We start from the raw sequence: 22,638 nt of genomic DNA on the forward strand, positions 1-22,638 counted from the left end.
AAAATTTAAAAATTGAGAAATGAAAAGCCAAAAAATTGTAATTTTAAAATTAGTGGCACTTAAAAAGCACACAACATAAATTTTAATAAACAATAAATATGAAAGCAATACTATTCATATTTCCAGTTTACAAAATAAACAGCATGGAAAACTAATATTTGTAAATATTTTAGTTGTGCCTGTCTCTATATAGCTCATTTTAAAACCACATTCTAGGTCAGAGGCCACGCCATGTTTTCGAACGTCGGCCAATCCCTCGACCAAGACACCATCGAGTACGCCTGGCTCGTCGAGGTCCAACTCGGCAAACTCAGCGGAAAACTAACCTCCCCTCAACTCTACTCCCTCCTCGCCTCCCTCGAAACCCTAATCCTCCTACTAACAGACACAGAGAACGAACTCAACTCCACGAAAGAAGACGTCCTCCTCACACGACCCGTCACCACGAAAAAGAGCACCGTGTCTAGTCAAAACGTCCACGTCCAACAAGTCCAACAGGCCATCCAGCAACTCCTGCAACCCAAAAGCACGTCGAACTCGTCCAAAAACAACCAGAGCAGCACGAACGCCCCCAAAACGGGCCAAAACCAGGGCAAAGCGGACAAGAAGAAGGCCGAGGAGGAGAAGAAAGGCTCGGTGCGGAGCACCGTTCCCCCTGAGGAGCACCCGGATAATAGGAATGCTCACAAATTGAAGTATAAGCTGTGTAGGTTGGCGGTGGACGCCGTGGATTTCTGGTTGGTGGAGAGCGGCGCCGCCTTACAGCTTTGGGTAAGTTCACCAGATAATCTTCAAAACTACTGGACTGATAGTTGTCAAATTTATATGTATAATAGGAATATCGTGTAGATGACAAAACGCAAATCATTACACGTTAGTGAATATTACTTAAGTTGTGTACCCCTGCACATGTGGCTTATGAATATGTGTCGAGTACAAATTAAAAAAAAAAAAATCAAATTTAACTTTTTCGTAAGCATGGTAAATCGTTAATCAAAATTTTTCTATCCATGTCCGCCCAGGAATTGATGATGTCATCTTACAGTTTTATCAAATAAATGTTATTCAAATCTCAAAAAGTAACAGTTCAGAACTTGTGGTTTATGAATCCACTATGAATTTTTGTCCTGGACATCGCGATTTGTGGAAAAAAAAACATAATTATGGATATAACAATTTTTCTCGATTTTCAATTTTTCGATTACTCAATTTTTCGGTATTTCAGTGTTGGGATTTTTCAATTTTTTGATTCTTCAATTTCTCGAATTTTAAAATTTTCGATTTATCGATTTCTTTTTTTTTCGATTCCTCAATTTTCAGATGTTTCAGTTTTACGATTCTTAATTCTTCGACTCTTTAATTTTCGATTTTTAATTGTTTCAATTTTTGACATTTCTAAATTTTCAATCTTTCCGTTTGTCAGTTTCTCGATTTGATTGACCTATTTCTCGATTTCCCGTCATTTCAATGATTTTTCAGTTTTTCGGTTTTCCAATTTTTTGATTTTTAGTTTTTTGATTTCTCAATTTTTCGACTTCGATTAATCGATATTTCGATTACCCGATTTTTCAATTTTTCTATTCTTCAATTTTTCTTCCCCGTTTTGATGTTTCGATTTTTTAATTTTTTAATTTTTCAATTTTTAAAATTTTATATTTTTCGGTTTTAGATTTTTCGATTTTTTAAATTTTTGATCGATTTTTCGAATTTTAGACTTTTCAATTGTTCGATTTACCGGTTTTTTTCATTGTTGATTTTTCAATTTTTAACTTCGATTTTGACTATTTTCAGTTTCTCAATTTTTCGATTTTTGTACTTCTCTGCTTTTCTGTTTCCCTATTTCTTGATCTTTTGTTGTTTCGTTTTCTCGGTGTTTTAGTTTTTGAATATTTCGATGTTTCTGTTTTTCGATTTCTTGCTTATTTTCCACTTTTGGAAATGTCAATTTTTCAGTTTCTCGATTTTTCAGTTTTTGATTCTTCAATTTCCCGACTTTTCAATTCCTGCAATTTTTTAAATTTTGGATTTTGACTTTCTCCATTTTTCGATTTTTCAACTTCTCGGTTTTAAATTTTTCGATTTTTAAATTTTTCGATTTTTCTATTTCTCGATTTATCGAGATTTCGATGTTTCGATTTTCTGATTGTTCGTTTTTTCGAATTTTAGATTTTTCAATTTTTCGATTTCTCAATTTTTCATTTTAACTACATCTCGACGTTTCTATTTCCCAATTTCTCGATCTTTTGTTGTTTCGTTTCTGGGAATATTTCCATGTTTTTATTTTTCGATTTATTGGTTTTTCGATTTTTCGCCTTCGGATTTTCGATTTTCCAATTTTTCGATTTTTCACTTTTGCAATTTCCCGATTTTTCATAATTTCAGTTTTGGAATTTTTCAGTTTTTCGGTATTTAAATTTTTTTCAGTTTCCCGATTTTTCAATTTTTGACTTCTCGGTGTAGATTTTTCGACTTCTCCGTTTTAGATTTTTCGATTTTTAAAATTTTTGTAATTCTCGATTCATCGAGATTTCGATGCTTCTATTTTTTGTTTGGTCGATTTCTCGATTTTTGATTTTTCAATTTTTCGATTTACCGATTTGTCTTTTAATTGTAAATTTACCAATTATTAACTTCTCGATTTTTCGGTTGTGGTTTATTTTGATTTTTCAGTTTTGCGATTTTTCTACGTCTTGACTTTTTTATTTCCTAATTTCTCGGCTTTTGTTGTTTCGTTTTTTCGGTGTTTCAGTTTTTGGTTTTTCCACTTTTCGGATTTTTGATTTTCCAATTTTTCGATATTTCAATTTTGCAGTTTGCCAATTTTTCATCATTCCAGTTTTAAATTTTTTCAGTTTTTTGATACTTCCATTTTCCGATTTTTCAATTTTTGCATTTTTTTTTTTAATTTTGGATTTTCGATTTGTCGATTGTTCGATTTTTCAGTTTTTCGAAATTTCAATTTTTTGAATTTTTTAAATTCTACATCTTTCGATTTCTCGATTTTTCGACTTCTGAGTTTTAGATTTTTCGATTTTTCGACTTCTGAGTTTTAGATGTTTCGATTTTTAAAATTTTTAATCGATTTTTCAATCTTTCAGTTTTTAAATTTTTCAGTTTTTGGTCGATCTCTCGATTTTTGATTTTTCAAATTTTCTATTTACCGATTTTTTTTAATTGTGAATTTGTCAATTTTTGACTTTTTGATTTTGGCTTATTTTGATTTTTTATTTTTTCAGTTTTTCTACTTGACTTTTTTATTACCCAATTTCTCGTCTTTTGCGTTTTAGTTTTCTCGGTGTTTCAGTTTTTGAATATTTCCAAGTTTCTATTTTTCAATTTCTTGGCTTTACGATTTTTTGACTTTTTGGATTTTCGGTTTTCCAATTTTTGAATTTTTCGATTTTTCAATTTTTCGGTTTTTGAATGTTTTGATTTTTCAGTTTTTTTCAATTTTCAAAATTTTCTACTTTTCGATTTCTCAGTTTCTCCCATTTTTCGATTTTTTGACTTCTCGGCTTTAGATTTTTGATTTTTAAAATGTTTAATTTTTGATTTTTTATTTTTTTAATTTTTCAGTTTTTCTGTTGCTCGATTGGTCGATTTCTCGAATTTTCGATTTACCGATTTCTCGATCTTTGGTTGTTTTGTTTTCTCATTGTTTTAGTTTTTGAATATTTAAATGTTTCGATTTTTCGATTTCTTTGTTTTTCGATTTTTCGACTTTTCAGATTTTGCAATTTCCCAATTTTTCATTTCAGTTTTAAAATTTTTCAGTTTATCGATTTTTCATTTTTTTCGATTTTTCAATTTTTCGATTTACCCATTTTCTTTTAATTGTAAATTCTCATCTTTTGTTTCGATTTTTCGGATTTTCGATTTTCCAATTTTTGGATATGTTGATTTTTCAATTTTGATATTTCCTAATTTCAGTCATCATTCCAGTTTTAAAATTTTTCGGTTGTTCGATTCTTCAATTTTTCGGTTTTTCGATTCTTCAATTTTTCAATTTTCAATTGTTGCAATTTTTTAAATTAAGGACTTTCGATTTGTCGATTTTTCGTTTTCACCGTTTTAGATTTTTCAATTTTTAAAATTTTTTATTGTTCCATTTTTCAAATTTTCGGTTTTTAAATTTTTCGCTTTTTAAATTTTTTATTTTTCGATTTTCGATTTTTCAGTTCTTCGATTTACCGGTTTTTTTTAATTGTAAATTTCTCAATTTTAAATTTCTCGATTTTTCGATTTTAACTTATTTCGATTTCTCATTCTCAAACAAATTATTATTATTATTATTATTAATAATAATAATAATAATAATTTGTTTTTTTCGATTTTTCTACCTCTTGATTTTTCTATTTCCCGATTTCTCATCTTTTGTTGTTTCGTTTTCTCGGTGTTTCAGTTTTAGAATATTTAGATGTTTCTATTTTTCAATTTCTTAATTTTTCGATTTTTCCATATTTCGATTTTTTCAATTTTGCAGTTTCCCAATTTTTCATCATTTCAGTTCAAGATTTTTCAATTTTCTACATTTTTCAGTTTTTCGGTCCTTTCAATTTTTCGATTTTCAATTGTTGCAATTTTTTAAATTTTGGACTTTTGATTTTTCAATTTTTAAATGTTTTTATTGTTCCATTGTTCCATTTTTCAGTTTTTCGGTTTTTAATTTTTTCGATGGTTCAATTTTTTTTATTTCTCGATTTATCAAGATGTTTCGATTTTTTGATTGGTCGATTCCTTGATTTTCGATTTTTTCAATTTTGCAGTTTCCGAATTTATCATCATTTCAGTTTTAAGATTTTTTAATTTTCCCCTTTCCAATTTTTTTTTTATTTTGGATTTTCGATTTCTCGATTTTCCGATTTTAAGACTTAATCGGTTTTTCAATTTTTCCATTTTTAAAATTTTTGATTAGTCCCTTTTTTAATTTTTTCGATATTTCAGTTTTGGAATTTTGCAATATTTCGATTCCTTATATTATACAATTTTTCGATTTACCATTTTTTTTTTAATTTTGAATTTTTCAATTTTTAACTATCCGATCGATTTTGGCTTATTTGGATTTCTTGATTTTTCAATTTTTAAAATTCTATTCTTTTCGATTTCTCTATTTCTCCGTTTTTCGATTTTTCGACTTCTCGGTTTTAGAGTTTTGATTTTTCGATTTTCTAATTTTTCGGTTTTTAAATTTTTTGATTTTTCAGTTTTTCTAATCGTCGATTGGTCAGTTTGTCGAATTTTCGATTTATGGATTTTTTTTAATTGTAAATATGTCAATTTTGAAACTTTCGATTTTGGCTTACTTCGATTTCTCAATTTTTCGATTTTTCGACTTCTCGACTTTTATATTTTGTTGGTTCGTTTTCTTGGTGTTTCAATTTTTGGAATATTTCGATGTTTCTATTTTTCGATTTCTTTGTTTTTCAATTTTTCGACTTTTCGGTTTCGATTTTTCCAATTTTGCAGTTTCCCAATTTTTCATCATTTTAGTTTTAAGATTTTTCAATTTTCTCCTTTTTTCAGTTTTTCGGTTCTTCAATTTTTGCGATTTTTTAAATTTTAGATTTTCGATTTTTCGATTTTCCGACTCCTCGGTTTTTCAATTTTTCAATTTTAGAAATTTTTGATTTTTGATTTTTCAGTTTTTCAATTCTTCATTTTTCTTTATTTTTCATTAATCGACTTTTCGATTTTTCAATTTTTCGATTTCTCAATTTTTCGATGTTTAAGTTTGAAATTTTTCAATTTTTCAATATTTCAGTTTTGGGATTTTGCAATTTTTCGATTCTTTATATTATTCACTTTTGCATTTTTTAATGTTTCGATTTCTTGATTTTTTAATGTATGTCAATTTTTTCAATTTTCCGATATTTCAATTTTTTCAATTTTCAAAATTTTCGACTTTTCGTTTTTTCAATTTCTCCATTTTTCGATTTTTCGACTTCCCGGTTTTAGATTTTTGATTTTTAAAATGTTTGATTTTTCGATTGTTTTAATTTTCGGTTTTTAAGTTTTTTGATTTTTCATTTTTTCTATTTCTCGATTGGTCGCTTTCTCGAATTTTCGACTTATCGATTTTTTTTAATTGTAAATTTGTCAATTTTTAACTTTTCGATTTTCGCGCATTTCAATTTCTCAATTTTTCGATTTTCTACTTATTGACTTTTCTATTCCCAATTTCTCATCTTTTGTTGTTTCGATTTGTCGGTATTTCAGTTTTTGAATATTTAAATGTTTCTAGTTTTCGATTTCTTGGTTTCCCGATTTTTCGACTTTTCGGATTTCCCATCATTTCACTTTTAAAATTTTTCAGTTTTTCGATTTTCAGTTGTTTTGGACTTTGGTTTTGTCGGTTTTTCGATTTCTCCGTTTTAGATTTTTCAATTTTTAAAATTTTTTATTGTTCCATTGTTCCATTTTTCAGTTTTTCGGTTTTTAATTTTTTCTATTATCAATTTTTTTTATTTCTCGATTTATCAAGATGTTTCGATTTTTTGATTGGTCGATTTCTCGATTTTCGATTTTTTCAATTTTGCAGTTTCCGAATTTTTCATCATTTCAGTTTTAAGATTCTTTAATTTTCCGCTTTTCCAACTTTTTTTTTTAATTTCGGATTTTCGATTTTAAGACTTCTCGGTTTTTCAATTTTTCGATTTCTAAAATTTTTGATTTTTCCCTTTTTTCAATTTTTCGGTATTTCAGTTTTGGGATTTTGCAATATTTCGATTATTATTAATTATTCAATTTTTCGATTTACCATTTTTTTAATTTTGAATTTTTCAATTTTTAACTATCCGATCGATTTTGTGATATTTCAATTTTTTCAAATTTTCGATATTTCAGTTTTTTCAATATTTAAAATTCTATTCTTTTCGATTTCTCCGTTTTTCGGTTTTTCGACTTCTCGGTTTTAAATTTTTGATTTTCAAAATTTTTTATTTTTCGATCTTCTAATTTTTCGGTTTTTAATTTTTTTGATTTTTCAGTTTTTCTAATTGTCGATTGGTCAATTTCTCGAATTTTCGATTTATGCATTTTTTTTTAATTGTAAATACATATGTCAATTTTGAACTTTTCGATCTTTTGTTGGTTCGTTTTCTCGGTGTTTCAATTTTTGGAATATTTCGATGTTTCAATTTTTCGATTTTTTTGTTTTTCAATTTTTCGACTCTTCGGATTTTCGATGTTTCAATTTTTCAGTTTTATAATTTCCCAATTTTTCGACGTTTATCGATTTTCTTAATTTCTCGATTTTTCGATTTTTGAGTTCTTCGATATTTCGATTTCTCAATTTTTCGATATTTTAATTTTGGGAACTTTTCAATTCCTGGATTTTTCAATTCTTGGATATTTTACTTTTTCGATTTTTTGATGATTCGATTGTTCGATTTTTCAACTTGTCGGATTTCGATTCTTCGGTTTTTGATTTTCGTGATTTTTTTTGTCAAGTTGGCAACCCATTTAAAATTTTATGATCGCATACCTGAACCAATCAACATGTTTACTAGGCGTCTAATGTCAAAATTGACAACTGTGAATTGACGTACAATAATTCAGAATTACCAACACAAAAATTTTTTTTACTTGTTGTTTCAGGTGTCTCCCATTCGATTGGCTAACTGCAATTTACACGGAAAACAAGTGAGCTCTGGACTCAGCTGCATCATATACAGTATGTCCATACGACAGATGGTGTGGCAAACCCAAAAGTACAACCACAGCAAGTAAGTCCAATTTTCGTTTTCAATTATGTGTTACTAACGAAATATTAGGTTGAATTCAGACAATATGGACCTTTGGTTAGAAGTAGGTGCCATAAACTTCGGACCCCTGATAGTCGAATCCGCAATTTCCTCCGACGTCAAAGAGCAAGATCTCCACGCAACCCAGCAAAAATTTTTGAAAATGCACGACGAAAGGTTCAAGAAACTCTGGTTTCTGTGGCCCGAGTTGAACAAAACCATCGGGAAGTGCGGATGCACGGGAGGTTGCACCTTCTTCGGGACGAACAAAAACGGGACTAGGTTTTTCAAACCCAGTCGCAAGGATTTGGAGGAAGGACTCAACGTGGCAGCCTTCAGGATCAACGAGCCCGGCAAGGATCCAGGTTTCGGCCAGAGTATCCTCCACGACGGCATGCTGATATTCCGCACCCCGCCATACATAGTCCAGGAGATCTCCCTCCAGGACACTCTTCGCAGAAAAACCCCAAGCCCCCGAATCGGCCCTACCGAGAAAGACGAGGACTCGAAAGTCAGCCCTGTCAGTACGAACGAACGCAAAGTCAGCCGCCGCTTTTCCTCGACTTCCATCCGGAGCTCGGTGATGAAAGAAGTCCCCTATGCACGACTGGTCGAAACTTGCCCCTCCATGCTACCGTCGAAGCTGGACAGCGACTCCAAGCTTCACACGGAAGTCGGGAAATTGTCAGTGACCAACGAACCCGATCCCCTACCTAAAAACAGCATATCAGACTCGAAACTGGCAGTCGACTACTTCAACGCCCCCGTGATCGACACGCACCCCGAGTCACCCCCACCTAATGTACTTCGTTCGCTTTCTAGACGAACATAACCTAACTTTGATTGTCGCAGGTGGCCAAGACGTCGGAATCGCATCACTCGCTTGGAGAAAGGATAAGCTCGGACGAACGTCTCCAGAAGGAAGTGCAAAGGACGACGTCGATGTCGAGCGAGAACCAATCAGAGGCGTTCTTTTCGGCGGATGAGGATATAATCAACTCGAGGAGTTCGAGTTTGAGGAACTCGATTTTGAGTGCGGGAGGGACGTTGACGAGGCAGGATAGTAATAGTGTGCCGCCGCAGAGAAAAAAGTTTTCGAGTGAGCTTAGTATTGTTGCCGATAGGCAATATAAAACGGTTGGTCCGATTCATGCTCCAGGTTCGGCTCCTGAGGCTAATAGGTTGCGGTTGTCTTCGCATAGGAGCGACCATGAGATACACACGCCCGAGCATCGGAGCTTCGGCACGAATCGACAGGTGAGTGGGGGAGTGTCAGTGTGTTTTGCAAATTTAAGTGTCAAAAATATGGCAATCTTGACAGCTGACAACCAGGATTGCCAATAGATTCGTCGCCTGAGAACTTGTTTGATCTATAGACATGGGGTGGGATGTTGTTTCTACCGGTACGATACGAAGCGATAAATGATAAGGACGAAAATATAAATTTCAGATGCGAAAGAAAAAGACGACCACATTTTATCGGTATCGATATTTTATCGTTATGGAAACAAAATCCCACCCGAGAGCGCACTCAGGCCAATATCGACTCTAAGCGATTTTTCGATTTTTCAACTTTAGATGTCTCAATTTTTTCATTCTTCAAATTTTCGATTTCTTGATTTTTTTATTTTTCAATTTTCCAATGTTTCAATGATACGATTTTTCAATTTTTCAAATTTTGACGTTTCTAAATTTTCAGTTTTCCGATTTCTGAAGTAATCTTTTTTTTTTTATTTCTCGATTTTTTACTTTTTGAATTTTCAATTTACCGTTAAACTTTGGATTTTTCAATTTTTTCGATGTTGTGATTGTTCAGTTTCTCAATTTATCAATTTTTAACTTTTCTTCTCAGCTTTCGACTCCTTGGTTTCTCGATCCTCTGGTTTTTCGATTTCTCAGTGTCCCAGTTTTTGAATTTTTCGATATTTCGATTTATGGATTTTTCAGTATTTCGACTTTCCAATTTTCTGATGTTTCGATTTTTTCTATTTTTCAATTTTCTAAATTCTGGAGTTTCGATTTCTCGATTTGTCGATTTTTCAATTTTTCGATTTTTAAATTCTAAATTTTCGAATTTTTATTTTTTGCTTTTTTGATGTTTGGATTTCTCGATTCTTTAATTTTGCGATAATTTAATTGTTCAATGTTTTAAATTTTAGGTTTTTAGATTTCTTAATTTTTGATTTCATTTCTTCAGTATTTCTATTTTTCAATTTTCCAAATTTTGACGTTGCTAAATTTTGAGTTTTCCGATTTCTCGATAACCAAACATTTTTGATTTTCTCATTTCTCGACTTCTCCAAGTTTCGATTTTTCAGTTTTTCAATTCTTCGATTTTTTGACTTTGCTTTATTCGTTTTTCGATTTCTAAATTGTTGGATATTTCTTTCATTTCTGGGATTTTTCAATATTTCGATTCTTCGACTTTTCGATTTTTCGACTTCTGGATTTTTCGATTTTTTATTTTTTGGATTTTCAGTTCTCCGTTTTTTAAACTTTGGATTTTTTATTTTTAAAATTCTAGATTTTTCGATTACCCGAGTTTTCAGTTCTTCTATTATTTAATTTTTCAATTTTCCGAATTTGTAAATTTTCAATTTTGGCCTATTTCGGTTTCTCAATTTTTCGATTTTTTGACTTCTCGACTTTTCGACTCCTCGATTTCTCGATCTTTTGATTTTTCGTGTTCTCGATGTCTCAGTTTTTGGATTTTTCGATTTGTCGGTTTTTCGTTTTTTCACTTTTCGGCTTTTCGATTTTTCGATGTTTCCATTTCTTGATCTGTTCATTTTTCAGTTTTTCGATTTCTAATTTTAGATTTTCGAATGTTTATTTTTTTGATGTTTCGATTTCTCCATTTTTCAATTTTACGATAGTTTAATTTTTCAAATTTTGACGTTTCTGAATTTTCAGGTTTCCGATTTCTCAATTAATACATTTTTTGATTTTCCCATTTCTCAACTTCCCAAAGTTCGATCATTCATTTTTTCAGTTCTTCAATTTTTAGATTTTTCGATTTTGCTGTTTCGACTTCGATTTCCCAAGTTTTTAATTTTTTAATTTCTCAATTTCGTTCAATTTTATGATTTTTCTGTTTTTCTATTCTTCAATTTTTCTCCTATTGTTAATTTTTCGGTAGTTGAGTTTTGGGATTTTTTAGTATTTCGACTTCTCAATTTTTCGAGTTCTGGATTTTTAGATGTCTCGACTTTTTGCTTTTTGGATTTTCAATTTTTCGTTTTTTCAACTTTGGGTTTTTCAATTTTTCGACTGTTTTATACTTCGATTGCTCAATTTTTCAACTTTTCGATGTTAACTTTTCAGTTGTTAAAATTTTAGGTTTTTCGATTTCTCGAGTTTTCATCAGTTCTATATTTCAAAATTTTCAATTTTCGGAATTTTTAAATTTTCGATTTTCCATTTTTTTAATTTTTTTCCAATTTTTCCATCTTTCAATTATCCGGTAGTTCAATTTCTCGATTTTTAAATTTTAGAATTTCCAATTTAATTTTCTCGATTTTTTGATGCTTGGATTTCTCAATTTTTCAATTTTACGATGTTTTAATTCTTCAATGTTTTAAATTTTCAATTTTTCGATTTTCTAGTTTTTCAATATTTTTTAATTTTTCAAATTTTGACGTTTCTGAATTTTCAGTTTTCAGATATCTCGATTAATTATTTTTTAATTATCCCCTTTCTCGATTTCCTAAAGTATCGATATTTCAGTTCAATTTTTCGATTTTTCAGTATTTGGATTCTTCAATTTTTCTTCCATTTTTCAATTTTCCAATTTTTTAATTTTTAGATTTTCGAATTTTATTTTTTTGATTTTTTGATGTTTGGATTTCTCCATTTTTCAGTTTTACACTATTTTAATTTTTCAATGTTTTAAATTTTAGATTTTTTTAATTTTTCAAATTGTGACGTTTCTGAATTTTCAGTTTTCCGATTTCTCGATTAATCAATTTTTTGATTTTCCCATTTCTCGACTTCCCAAAGTTTCGATCTTTCAGTTCTGCATTTTTTGATTTTTCAATTTTTCGATTTTTTAAGTTTTCGATTTTGCGACTTCGCTTTTTTGACTTTTCGGTTTCCCAATTTTTCAATTTTGTTAATTCCTAATTTTTGGATATTTCGTTCAATTTTGTGATTTTTCAGTTTTTCGATTCTCCAGTTTTTCGAATTTTCGAGTTCTAGATTTTTCGATTGTTCGAGTTTCGATTTCTATATTTTAATTTTTCAATTTTCCGAATTTTTCAATTTTCGATTTTCGATTTTTCAATTCTTCAATATTTTTTAATTTTTCAATTTTTGACGTTTCTGTATTTTCAGTTTTCAGATTTCTCGATTAATCTATTTGTTGATTTTCCCCTTTTTCGACTTCCCAAAGTGTCGATATTTCAATTCTTCAATTTTTGGATTTTTCAGGTTTTTGATTTTTCAATTTTTCGATTTTTTAAGTTTGCGATTTTTCGACCTTTCATTTTCTCAATTTTTCAATTTTTTAATTTCCTAATTTTTGGACATTTCGGTCAATTTTCTGATTTTGCAGTTTTGGATTCTTCAGTTTTTCTTCTATTTTTCAATTGTTCGATATTTGAGTTTTAGGATTTTTTAGCATTTCAACTTTTCGAATTTTCGAGTTCTAGATTTTTCGATCGCTCGAGTTTCCAATTCTATATTTTAATGTTTCAATTTTCCGAATTTTTAAATTTTCGATTTTGGCCTATTTCGGTTTCTCAATTTTTCGATTTTTCGACTTCTCGACTTTTTGGCTTTTCAATTTCTCGATATATTGATTTTTCGATTTCTCGATGTCTCAGTTTTTGAATTTTTTGATGTTTCGGTTTTTCGATTTGTCGGTTATTCAATTTTTTACTTTTCGGTTTTTCGACTTTTGAATTATCCAATTTTTTAAATTTGCGAGTTTCGATTTATTGATTTTTTGATGCTTGGATTTCTCCATTTTTCAATGATTTTTCAGTTTTTCGATTCGTCAGTTTTTCTTTTATTTTTCAATTTTTCGATATTCGAGTTATGGGATTTTTTAGTATTTTGACTTTTCTAATTTTCGGGTTCTAGATTTTTCGATTGCTCGAGTTTCCAATTCTATATTTTAATTTTTCAATTTTCCGAATTTTTAAATTTTGGATTTTTTGATTTTGGCCTATTTCGATTTCTCAATTTTTCGATTTTTCGACTCCTCAATTTCTCGATCTTTTGATTTTTCGATTTCTGGATGTCTCAGTTTTTGAATTTTTCGATGTTTCGATTTTTCAATTTGTCGGTTTTTCGATTTTTTACTTTTCGGTTTTTCCATTCTTGAATTTATCCAATTTTTCAAATTTTCGAGTTTCAATTTTACGATATTTTAATTTTTTAATGTTTTCAATTTTCGATTTTTCGATTTTTCAGTTCTTCCTTATATTTTTAACTTTTTAAATTTTGACATTTCTGAATTTTCAGTTTTCTGATTTCTTGATTAATCTGTTTTTTGTTTGTCCCATTTCTCGACTTCCCAATATTTCGATCTTTCAATTCTTCAGTTCTTCAATTTTTCGATTTTTCAGGTTTTTGATTTCGATTTTTCGACTTTGCTTTTTTGATTTTTCGGTTTCTCAATTTTTCAATTTTTGAATATTTCGTTCAATTTTGTGATTTTACTACGTCAAGTGGCCAATTAGGGTTAAAAATGCAAAGTTTCACGTTTTTTAAATTATTTTCCTCTTCAATTTTAAGATTTTTAAATATTTCGATTTTTCAATTTTTGACTTTTATAAACTCAATTTTTCCGATTTTCCCATTTCTTGACTTTCGACTGTTTCGATTTTTCAGTTTTTCAATTTTTCGATTTTTCAGGTTTTTAATTTTTCTATTTTTTAAAGTTTCGATTTTTCGACTTCACTTTTTGCAGTTTTTGGATATTTCAGTTTTGGGACTTTTTAGTTTATGTATTATTCAATTTTACGATTTTTAAATATTTTGATTTTTCAATTTTTCAAATTTGACTTTTATGAACTCTCAGTTTTTCGATTTTTCGTTTCTTTAATTCTTCAATTTTTCAATTTTTTATGTTTTTGATTTTTCAATTTTTTAAGGTTTTGATTTTTGGACTTCACTTTTTTGACTTTTTGATTTCTCAAAATTAAATTTTTTTATTGCTCAGTTTTTGGATATTTCGGTTTTGAGAGTTTTCAATTTTTTCATTCTTCAGTTTTTGTTCCATTTTTCAATTTTTCGAAATTTCAGTTTTAGGATTTTTAAATATTTCGGTGCGTTTTTAGGTTGTAAAATTATTTATCTCGTACCAAATGAGCTTAAATTATTGAAAATTTGCAATTTGAGTAATTTGAATAATTGTAACTTCAACAGGTACATATAAATATGACCAAGTAGTGTTTTTGCTTGAATGAGTACTAATTTTTTTGCCAGTCAATTTTACCTTTGACAGATCATAAAACCGGTACAAAATTTACAAGACTTGCCTTATCTATATTCGTTTTAATGTATAGAGGTTACCACAAATAAAAGTTTGCAAAATCGGCGTAACTATAAGTAAGTGTAACTGTAAGCTTAGACAGCAGGTTTCCCAAAACATTTACAACCCAAGTGCGATTATTTTAGTAATTAGTGGAGATATAAAAAAGAACAAAGTTTCCGTTTAATTACACTTGTCGATAAAAAGGTCAGTTTCTAATTTAGTAAATATATCTTCAAGAACTCGTTGCAAATGTGGATTTTTCCCTATTTTCATTTTGTCCACTTCGTCGAAAACACCATTTTTCGTATCTTCCAGTAGTTTTCTAGTATACTCAAAACTTCCAAAACTTTCCATTATATCTACGAAAAGTTTCTTACTTTCCATATCCAGTGGCCTGTTTTTTAACATAGCTAAGACAATAATTAAGAAAATAAATGCTTTCTTTGACTGAATATCATGTAAAGGATACTCAAAAGCCGATGATCATTCGGATGACTCTGAATAGCATGAATCATAGGAAAGCTAAATTTTCCTTCATCGAGATCATCACAGTAGACCCGAACGCTTGCCCACTACGAAACGAGTCAAACCAAACTCAAAAATAACAAAAATTTGCCTACCTTAGGGTTGTGCAAATTTACGTAATCGTCATATACCGCTGCAAAGTAACTCAAATTATCCCAAAATTTTGCACCAAACTGGATTTTTTCTTTCTTGGCAAATAATTCCAATAATCGAACTCCCCAGTGTATAACAGCGAAAGATTCTAAAACCAAAATGGGTTCAAATATGACAAAATAAAAAAAACTTTTTCGAATTTTAAGTTTTTCAATTTGTAATCTTTTGATTTTTCAAATTTTCGTTTCTTCAAATTTTCATGTTTGATTTTCACTTTTAACATTTTTCAAGTTTTCATCATAAACTTGTTCGTTTTTTTATTTTTGATTTCAGTTTTACAGTTTCTTGACTTCTAAATTTTTCAATTTTTCAATTTGCAATTTTTTAATTTTGCAATTTTTTGACATTACAGTTTCTCATTTTTCGATTTTTTACATTCTCAGTTTTTAATTTTTGTCATTTTCAATTTTTCGTTTCCTCAATTTTTCAAGTTCTCGATTTTTATTTTTCATTTTCCTGATTTTTTTAATTTTTATTTTCTCGATTTTATGGCACAAGTTTTCATTTCTTCAATTCCTTTATTTTTTCTTGTTTCTTTCGATTTTTGAAAATGAAAAAACAATTTTTTGTTTTTTCATTACCTTAATTTTTGTTGTTTCTTTCGATTTTACAATTTTAAAATTTTTCAGTTTGCAGTTTTTGGGTTTCCACCCCGTTTTTACTTTTTGAATTTTCAAATTTTCCTTAAACTTTAGATTTCTCAAATTTTCGACAGTTTTATACTTCGATTTCTTAATTTTTTTTCAACTTTTCGATGTTTTAATATTTTTTTTTAAAATCTTTCAATTTTTTTTATTTCTTGATTTATCGAATTCAGACGTTTGGATGTTTTGATTGTTCAATTTCTCAATTTATCAATTTCTCAATTTTTTTCGATTTTCGAATTTTTGGACGTTTCGATTTTTCAGTTTTCCGATTTTTCAATTTTTTTAAATTCTGGAGTTTAGATTTGTCGATTTTTTAGTTTTTCGATTTTTAAGTTTTAGATTTTCGAATTTTTCTTTTTTCATTCTTTGATGTTTGGATTTTCCCATTTTTCAATTTTGCCATATTTCAAATGTTCAATGCTTTAAATTTTAGATTTTTCGATTTCTGGATTTTTTGATTTTCCAGTTCTTCAGTATTTCCATTTTAACTTTTGACGTTGCTAAATTTTCAGTTTTCGGATTTTTCGATTACTATATATATTTTTATTTTCCCGTTTCTCGAATTCGCAGTTTCGATTTTGCAGTTCTTCAATTCTTCAGTTTTTCGTTTTTTAAACTTTAGATTTTTCAATTTTCGACTGTTTTATATATATTTCGATTAGTGAATTTTTCGAGTTTTCAGTTCTTGTATATTTTAATTTTTCTTTTTTCCGATTTTTTTTATTTTTCATTTTTTTTGAGAACTCGATTTATCGAGATTCGGATGTTTCGATGTTTTGATTGTCTCAGTTTTAATATTTCGATGTTTCGATTTTTCGATTTTTCGATTTATCGGTTTTTCGTTTTTTTACTTTTCGGCTTTTCGATTTTTGAATTTATCAATTTTTCAATTTGCAATTTTTGAATTTTGCAATTTTTTGATATTACAGTTTCGATTTTTCACATTCTCAGTTTTTAATTTTTGTCATTTTCAATTTTTCGTTTCCTCAATTTTTCAAGTTCTCGATTTTTATTTTTTCATTTTCCCGATTTTTTTAATTTTCATTTTCTCGATTTTATATCACCAATTTTCATTTTTTTTCAATTCCCTTATTTTTTCTTGTTTCTTTCGATTTTTCAATTTTTGGTTTCTTCAATTTTTCCAATTTTCAGTTTCTCAATTTTTCGTTTCCACAATTTTTCATGTTCCCGATTTTTATTTTTCAATGTGGCGAATTTTTAATTTTTATCTTCTCGATTTATATCCGTTTTTTCATTTCCTTTATTTTCTGTGTTTTTTTTTTCGATTTTACAATTTTTCATTTGTTCAATTTTTCAAATTTTCAGGCTTTGAATTTTCAGTTCATCCATTTTTCGATTTTTAAATTTTTCACTTTGCAGTTTTTAGATTTCCAGTCTTCCGATTTTCCAATTTCTTTAATTTTAAATATTTCTACTTAATAATACATATTTCTTTTTTTTTTATTTGTCACTTTTTCGATTGTTAAGATTTTTCAAGTTTTCATTTTGTAATTTTTCGTTTTTTATTTTTGATTTTTCAATTTTACAATTTCTCGACTTCCAAAATTTTCAATTTTTCGTTCGTTCAATTTTTCGGTTGCATCAGTTTTTCAATTTGGCAATTTTTCAATATTACAGATTTTCATTTTTCGATTTTTCAGTTTCTCAATTATTAATTTTTCCCTTTTCCAATTTTTTGATTTCGATTTTTATTTTTCATTTTCCCGATTTTTTAATTTTCACTTTTTAGATTTTATATCACAATTTTCCTTTTTTTGATTTCCTTTATTTTTTGTTGTTTCTTTAGATTTTACAATTTTTCCTTTATTAAATTTTTCAAATTTTCAGGTTTTTAGCAATTTTTCTTCAAATTTTCAAGTTTGATTTTTACTTTGTACATTTTTCAAGTTCTTATTATACACTTTTTCGTTTTTTATTTTTTATTTTTCAATTTTACAATTTGTCGACCTCCAAATTTACCAATTTTTCAATATTACAATTTCGCATTTTTCCATTTTTCACGTTCTCGATTTTTAATTGTGCCCTTTTCCAATTTTCCGCCCCATCAATTTTTCAACTCCCCGATTTTTATTTTGCATTTTCCCGATTTTTTATTTTTCATTTTCTCGAATTTATATCACAATTTTTTGTTTTTTCATTACCTTAATTTTTGTTGTTTCTTTCGATTTTACAATTTAAAAATTTTTCAGTTTGCAGTTTTTGGGTTTCCACCCCTTTTTTACTTTTTGGATTTTCAATTTTTCGTTAAACTTTAGATTTCTCAAATTTTCGACAGTTTTATACCTCGATTTCTTAATTTTTTTTCAACTTTTCCATGTTTTAATTTTTCTGTTTTAAAATCTTTCAATTTTTTTTGTTTCCCTATTTATTGAATTCGATGTTTCGATTTTTCAGTTATCCGACTTTTCAATTTTTTTAAATTCTGGAGTTTCGATGTGTCGATTTTTCAGTTTTTCGATTTTAAGTTTAGATTTTCGAATTTTGCTTTTTTGATTCTTTGATGTTTGGATTTCCCCATTTTTCAGTTTTGCGATATTTCAACTGTTCAATGCTTTAAATTTTAGATTTTTCAATTCTCTCGATTTCTTCAGTATTTCTATTTTACAATTTTTCAAATTTTGACGTTGCTAAATTTTCAGTTTTCCGATTTTTCGATTAATATATATATTTTTTTATTTTCCCGTTTCTCGAATTCGCAGTTTCGATTTTTCAGTTCTTTAATTCTTCAGTTTTTCGTTTTTTAAACTTTAGATTTTTCAATTTTCGTCTGTTTTATATATATTTCGATTAGTGAATTTTTCGAGTTTTCAGTTCTTGTATATTTTAATTTTTCTTTTTTCCGAATTTTTTTATTTTGCGATTTTTCAATTTTTTGAGAACTCAAGTTATCGAGATTCGGATATTTCGATGTTTTGATTGTCTCAGTTTTTGAATTTTCCGATTTTTCAATTTTCCGATTTTTTAAATTTTCAAGTTTTGACGATTTCTCAATTGATCTATTTTTTATTTTTCCATTTTAGACTTGCCAAGGTTTCGATTTTTCAGGTTTCCAGTTCCCCAATTTTTCGATTTTTCAGGCTCCAGATTTTTCAATTTTTCGATTCTTTAGGTTTGCAATTTTTCGGCTTTTCGATTTCCCAATTTTTCAATTTTTTAATTTTTGGATATTTCGTCCAATTTTGTAAGTTTTCTCAGTTTTTCGATTCTTCAATTTTTCAATTTTGGGATTTTTGAGTATTTCGACTTGGGATTTTTCACGTTCGGAATTTCTCGACTTTACTTTTTGGATTTTCAATTTTTCATTTTTTGAACTTTCGGTTTTCACAATCTTTCAACTTTTCGATATTTTAAGTTTTCAATTTTAAAAATTTTAAGTTTTTCGATTTCTCGAGTTTTCAGTTCTTCTATATTTGAATTTTTCAATTTTAGGCGTTAAGATATTTGGAAAGTGACTAGAGAACACTAGAGAGTGTTTGGACTACGTGAAGAGTTATTTATGCTTAACTGTTGTGTGACAATTCTGAGTGATACCACCTTAAACAACGTAGTGCTAAATTTTAACTTACTGCCGTAAATTATCGCTCTGTAATCGTCAAAGGTAGGGCACTTTACGATATCAGTGAAGTGTATCTCTATTCCTTGTCCTGCAAACAGGCGAGTTCCGAGTTTAATTAATGAATCAGTAGCTTCTTCCTAAACGAAAATAATAACTCAGTAGAAAATGAATCTCAATAAAGAAATTACTATGTACAAACCTTACTATCTTCTAAATAAAGGAACAATTCTTCAAGTGAAAGAATAGTCTTGTAAATCGTAGCTTGCACGGTCAAAGGAATTCCATAAACCATATGAGCGGCAGGAATTCCTCGACGAAGTATCGTATGATCTTCCATATCATCTACACTAAAAAAGTACAAAACAAAATGTATTTAAACCAGTACGTAAACATAACGTCTGTTTACATACATAAGGGCAACATTATAAAATGCTTCTCCAATATTGCCATAAATTTTTTGTCTGTCTTTGGGACACTTGATCCAATAATTACAAGCACGCCAAATTCGTCTCATAATATTTTTATATTCTCTTCCTGCTTGTGTAATATGTACCGTAGGTCTTAGTATTATCTACGAGCATAGTTTTAATTAAATAGCTTGTGGTGTTTTATTTTGCCTGTAGGTTACCTCTTCGTCTTGGATTTGCGTTTGAGGTCTACTTGTTGTCATGTCTACAGTTTCAAATTATTACCAAAACCAACAGCAAAATTCAGTACTTACTCCTTATTTTAACAATACCGCCACTATGACTCACCGTTTTAGAGCGAATGGGCTCGATTTCCTCCCTTGAATTTGTAAGTGAGTGCACTCCAAAAAGTGTGTTTTGTCCGGTTTTTATACTGACTTTTTTTGACGTAATAAAATGTGGCTTTTATTTTGGAAAGTTATTCATGTCGTACCAAATGAGCTTTAAATTATCGAAATGGTGACGTTTTTTGTGGCAAAACGTTTACATTATTTAAATTATACGTGAATTTAAACTACGAGGGCGATAAGGACAATGTTGCTATTTTGGGAAGACATAAATTGCAAGATTGATAAGATATCCTGGATATTTTAAGGCGATGACGATTGTCGTGACTCATATTCATATTGATATCTTCAAAAGTTCCAATTTTTACAATTTTTGACTTCTAAATTCTCAGTTTTTCGATTTTTCGATCAATTGATGTTTTGATTTTCCCATTTCTTCACTTTCGACTGTTTCGATTTTCCAGCTTCAATTCTTCAATTTTGATTTTTCAATTTTTTGATTTTTTATTTTCGTTTTTTTATTTTTCCACTTTTAGATTTATCGATTTTCCAATTTTTTGACTTCCAACTTTTCGTTTTTTCGATTTTAACCTATTTCGATTTTTTAATTTTTCGGTTTTTCGATTTCATGACTTCGATTTCTCGATCTTTTGATCTTTCGATTTTCCAATATTTCAATTTTTCAGTTTTTCGAATTTTTAAATATGTATTTTGATTTCTAGATTTCTCGATTTTTTGATTTTTCGATTTCTCGGTTTTTCGATGTTTCAGTTTTTCAATTATCTGATTTTTCAATTTTTCGATTTTTAAAAACTGAAAAATCTAACATTTAAAAATCAGAAAAATGAAGACAGAAATATTGAAGATCTGAAAAATCGAAAAATCTAAAATTTAAAAAACTGAAAAATTGAAAAATCGGAAAATTGAAATATCGAAAAATAGAAAAATCAGAGGATACAGAAATCGAAAAGTCGAAAAATTGGAAAATCAAGAAAAATTGAAGAATCTAAAAACTGAAATATCTCCAAACTAAAACATCAAAAAATTAAGAAATCTAAAAATTGGAAAATTGAAAAATCAAAAAACTGAAATCAGGAAAATTTGGGATATCTAAAAATCGAAATATCGAAAAACCAGAAAATCGAAAAATCTAAAACTTGAAAAGCGGAAAAGTCGAAAATTTGAAAAACTGAAACATCAAAAAATCGAGAAATGCAAAAATTCGAGATGTCGAAAATTCGGGAAATCGAAAAGTTGAAAATGAAAAATTTTAAATTAATAATTACATATAATTAAAAAAAATTAAAATAAAAGAATTGATAAATTGAAAAACTGGGAAACCGAGAAATTGAAAAATTGAAGAACTGAAACGTTGAGAAATCGAGAAATTGAAAGTCGAGAAGTCGAAAAATATCGAGAAATAGAAATAGCCCAAAATCGAAAAATCCAACATTTAAAACCGAAAAATTGGAAAATCGAGAAAAATTCAAGGATCCTAAAACTGAAAAAATCCCAAAACTGAAACATTTAAACAATGAGAAATCTAAAAATTGGAAAATCGAAAAATCGAGAAAGCGAAAAATACAAAATTTTAAAAATCAAAAATTTGGAAAATTGGAAAATTGAGGAATCAAAAAACAAAAAAATCGATAAATTGACAAAGTCCAAATCTGAAATGACGAAAAATTGGGAAATGGAAAAACTGTAAAATCGAAAAATCTAATAATAATTGAAAAGCCGAAAAGTCGAAAAATCGAGAAATCAAAAAATCGAAACATCCAAAAAATTAAAAAACTGAAACATCGGGTAATAGAGAAATTGAAAGTTGATTTTTCTTTTTTAGATTTTCAAATTTTTCATTTTTAAAATTTTTTTGATGTTTCGATTTTCAGTTCTTCGATATTTCTATTTTTCAATTTTTCGGTTTTACGATTTTTTTGTTTCGATTTTTAGATTTCTTGATTTCTCAATATTTCAATTTTTCGAATTTTTACATACATATTTTGGTTTCTCGATTTATCGAGATTTGGATGTTTTTTTTTGTTTAACTTTTCTATTTTTCCATCTTTTGATTTTTCGATTTCTCGGTTTTTCAATTTTTTACTTTTCTAATTTTCGGTTTTTCGATTCTTCAGTTTTTCGATGTTTCGATTTTTCAATTATCTGATTTTTCAATGTTTCAATTTTTAAAATTTTCGAGTTTCGAGTTTTTCATTTCGACAAATCGGAAAAAGCGAGTAATCAAAAAATCGAAACATCCAAAAATTGAAAAACTGAAAAGTCGAGAAATTGAAAAGTCGAGAAGTCGAAAAATATCGAAAAACAGAAATAACCCAAAATCGAAAAATCCAAAAGTTAAAAATTGAAACATTGAAAAATCGAAAAACTGAAAAATCAAAAATTTTTAAAAATCGAAAAATTGAAAAATCAAAAATTGTGAAGTTGAAAAATCGAAAGATCGGGAAATCGCAACACCAAAAAACTAAAAAATCTAACATTTAAAAATCAGAAAAATGAAGACAAATATTGAAGATCTGAAAAATCGAAAAATCTAAAATTTAAAAAACTGAAAAATTGAAAAATCGGGAAATTGAAATATCGAAAAATAGAAAAATCAGAGGATACAGAAATCGAAAAAGTGAAAAATTGAGAAATCGAAAAGTCGAAAAATCTAATATAATTGAAAAGCCGAAAAGTCGAAAAATCGAGAAATCAAAAAATCGAAACATCCAAAAAATTAAAAAACTGAAACGTCCGGT

The 22,638-nt window shown here is 28.4% G+C and overlaps 2 protein-coding genes across 7 annotated transcripts in view; one reads left to right on the plus strand and one right to left on the minus strand.

The window, feature by feature from the left end:
- Tweek (tweek) overlaps positions 1-22,638 on the plus strand; it is a 108,105-nt gene that overhangs the window by 23,736 nt on the left and 61,731 nt on the right. For 5 of the 6 annotated variants that reach the window (XM_064069071.1, XM_064069073.1, XM_064069076.1 and 2 more), the window contains exons 5-8: positions 217-771; positions 7,597-7,724; positions 7,773-8,544; positions 8,595-8,999. In XM_064069071.1, coding sequence (XP_063925141.1) covers positions 217-771; positions 7,597-7,724; positions 7,773-8,544; positions 8,595-8,999 — 1,860 coding nt within the window. The remainder of the gene's footprint in view (positions 1-216; positions 772-7,596; positions 7,725-7,772; positions 8,545-8,594; positions 9,000-22,638) is intronic. The other variant, XM_064069072.1, reaches the window with a different exon arrangement.
- On the minus strand, positions 14,404-19,921 carry LOC135137827 (terpene synthase-like). Its single transcript, XM_064067579.1, has 8 exons — positions 19,847-19,921; positions 19,754-19,797; positions 19,536-19,696; positions 19,325-19,472; positions 19,136-19,262; positions 14,844-14,989; positions 14,693-14,795; positions 14,404-14,633 (listed from the first exon to the last, which is right to left on the minus strand). The coding sequence occupies exons 2-8, from the start codon at positions 19,793-19,795 to the stop codon at positions 14,404-14,406; spliced, it is 957 nt and encodes a 318-aa protein (XP_063923649.1). The 5' UTR covers positions 19,796-19,797; positions 19,847-19,921.

The sequence above is a fragment of the Zophobas morio genome, unplaced genomic scaffold (assembly GCF_036711695.1).
Source record: "Zophobas morio isolate AGI-343-1 ecotype UQ-CSIRO unplaced genomic scaffold, CSIRO_AGI_Zmor_V1 ptg000030l, whole genome shotgun sequence".
Taxonomy (NCBI): domain Eukaryota; kingdom Metazoa; phylum Arthropoda; class Insecta; order Coleoptera; family Tenebrionidae; genus Zophobas; species Zophobas morio.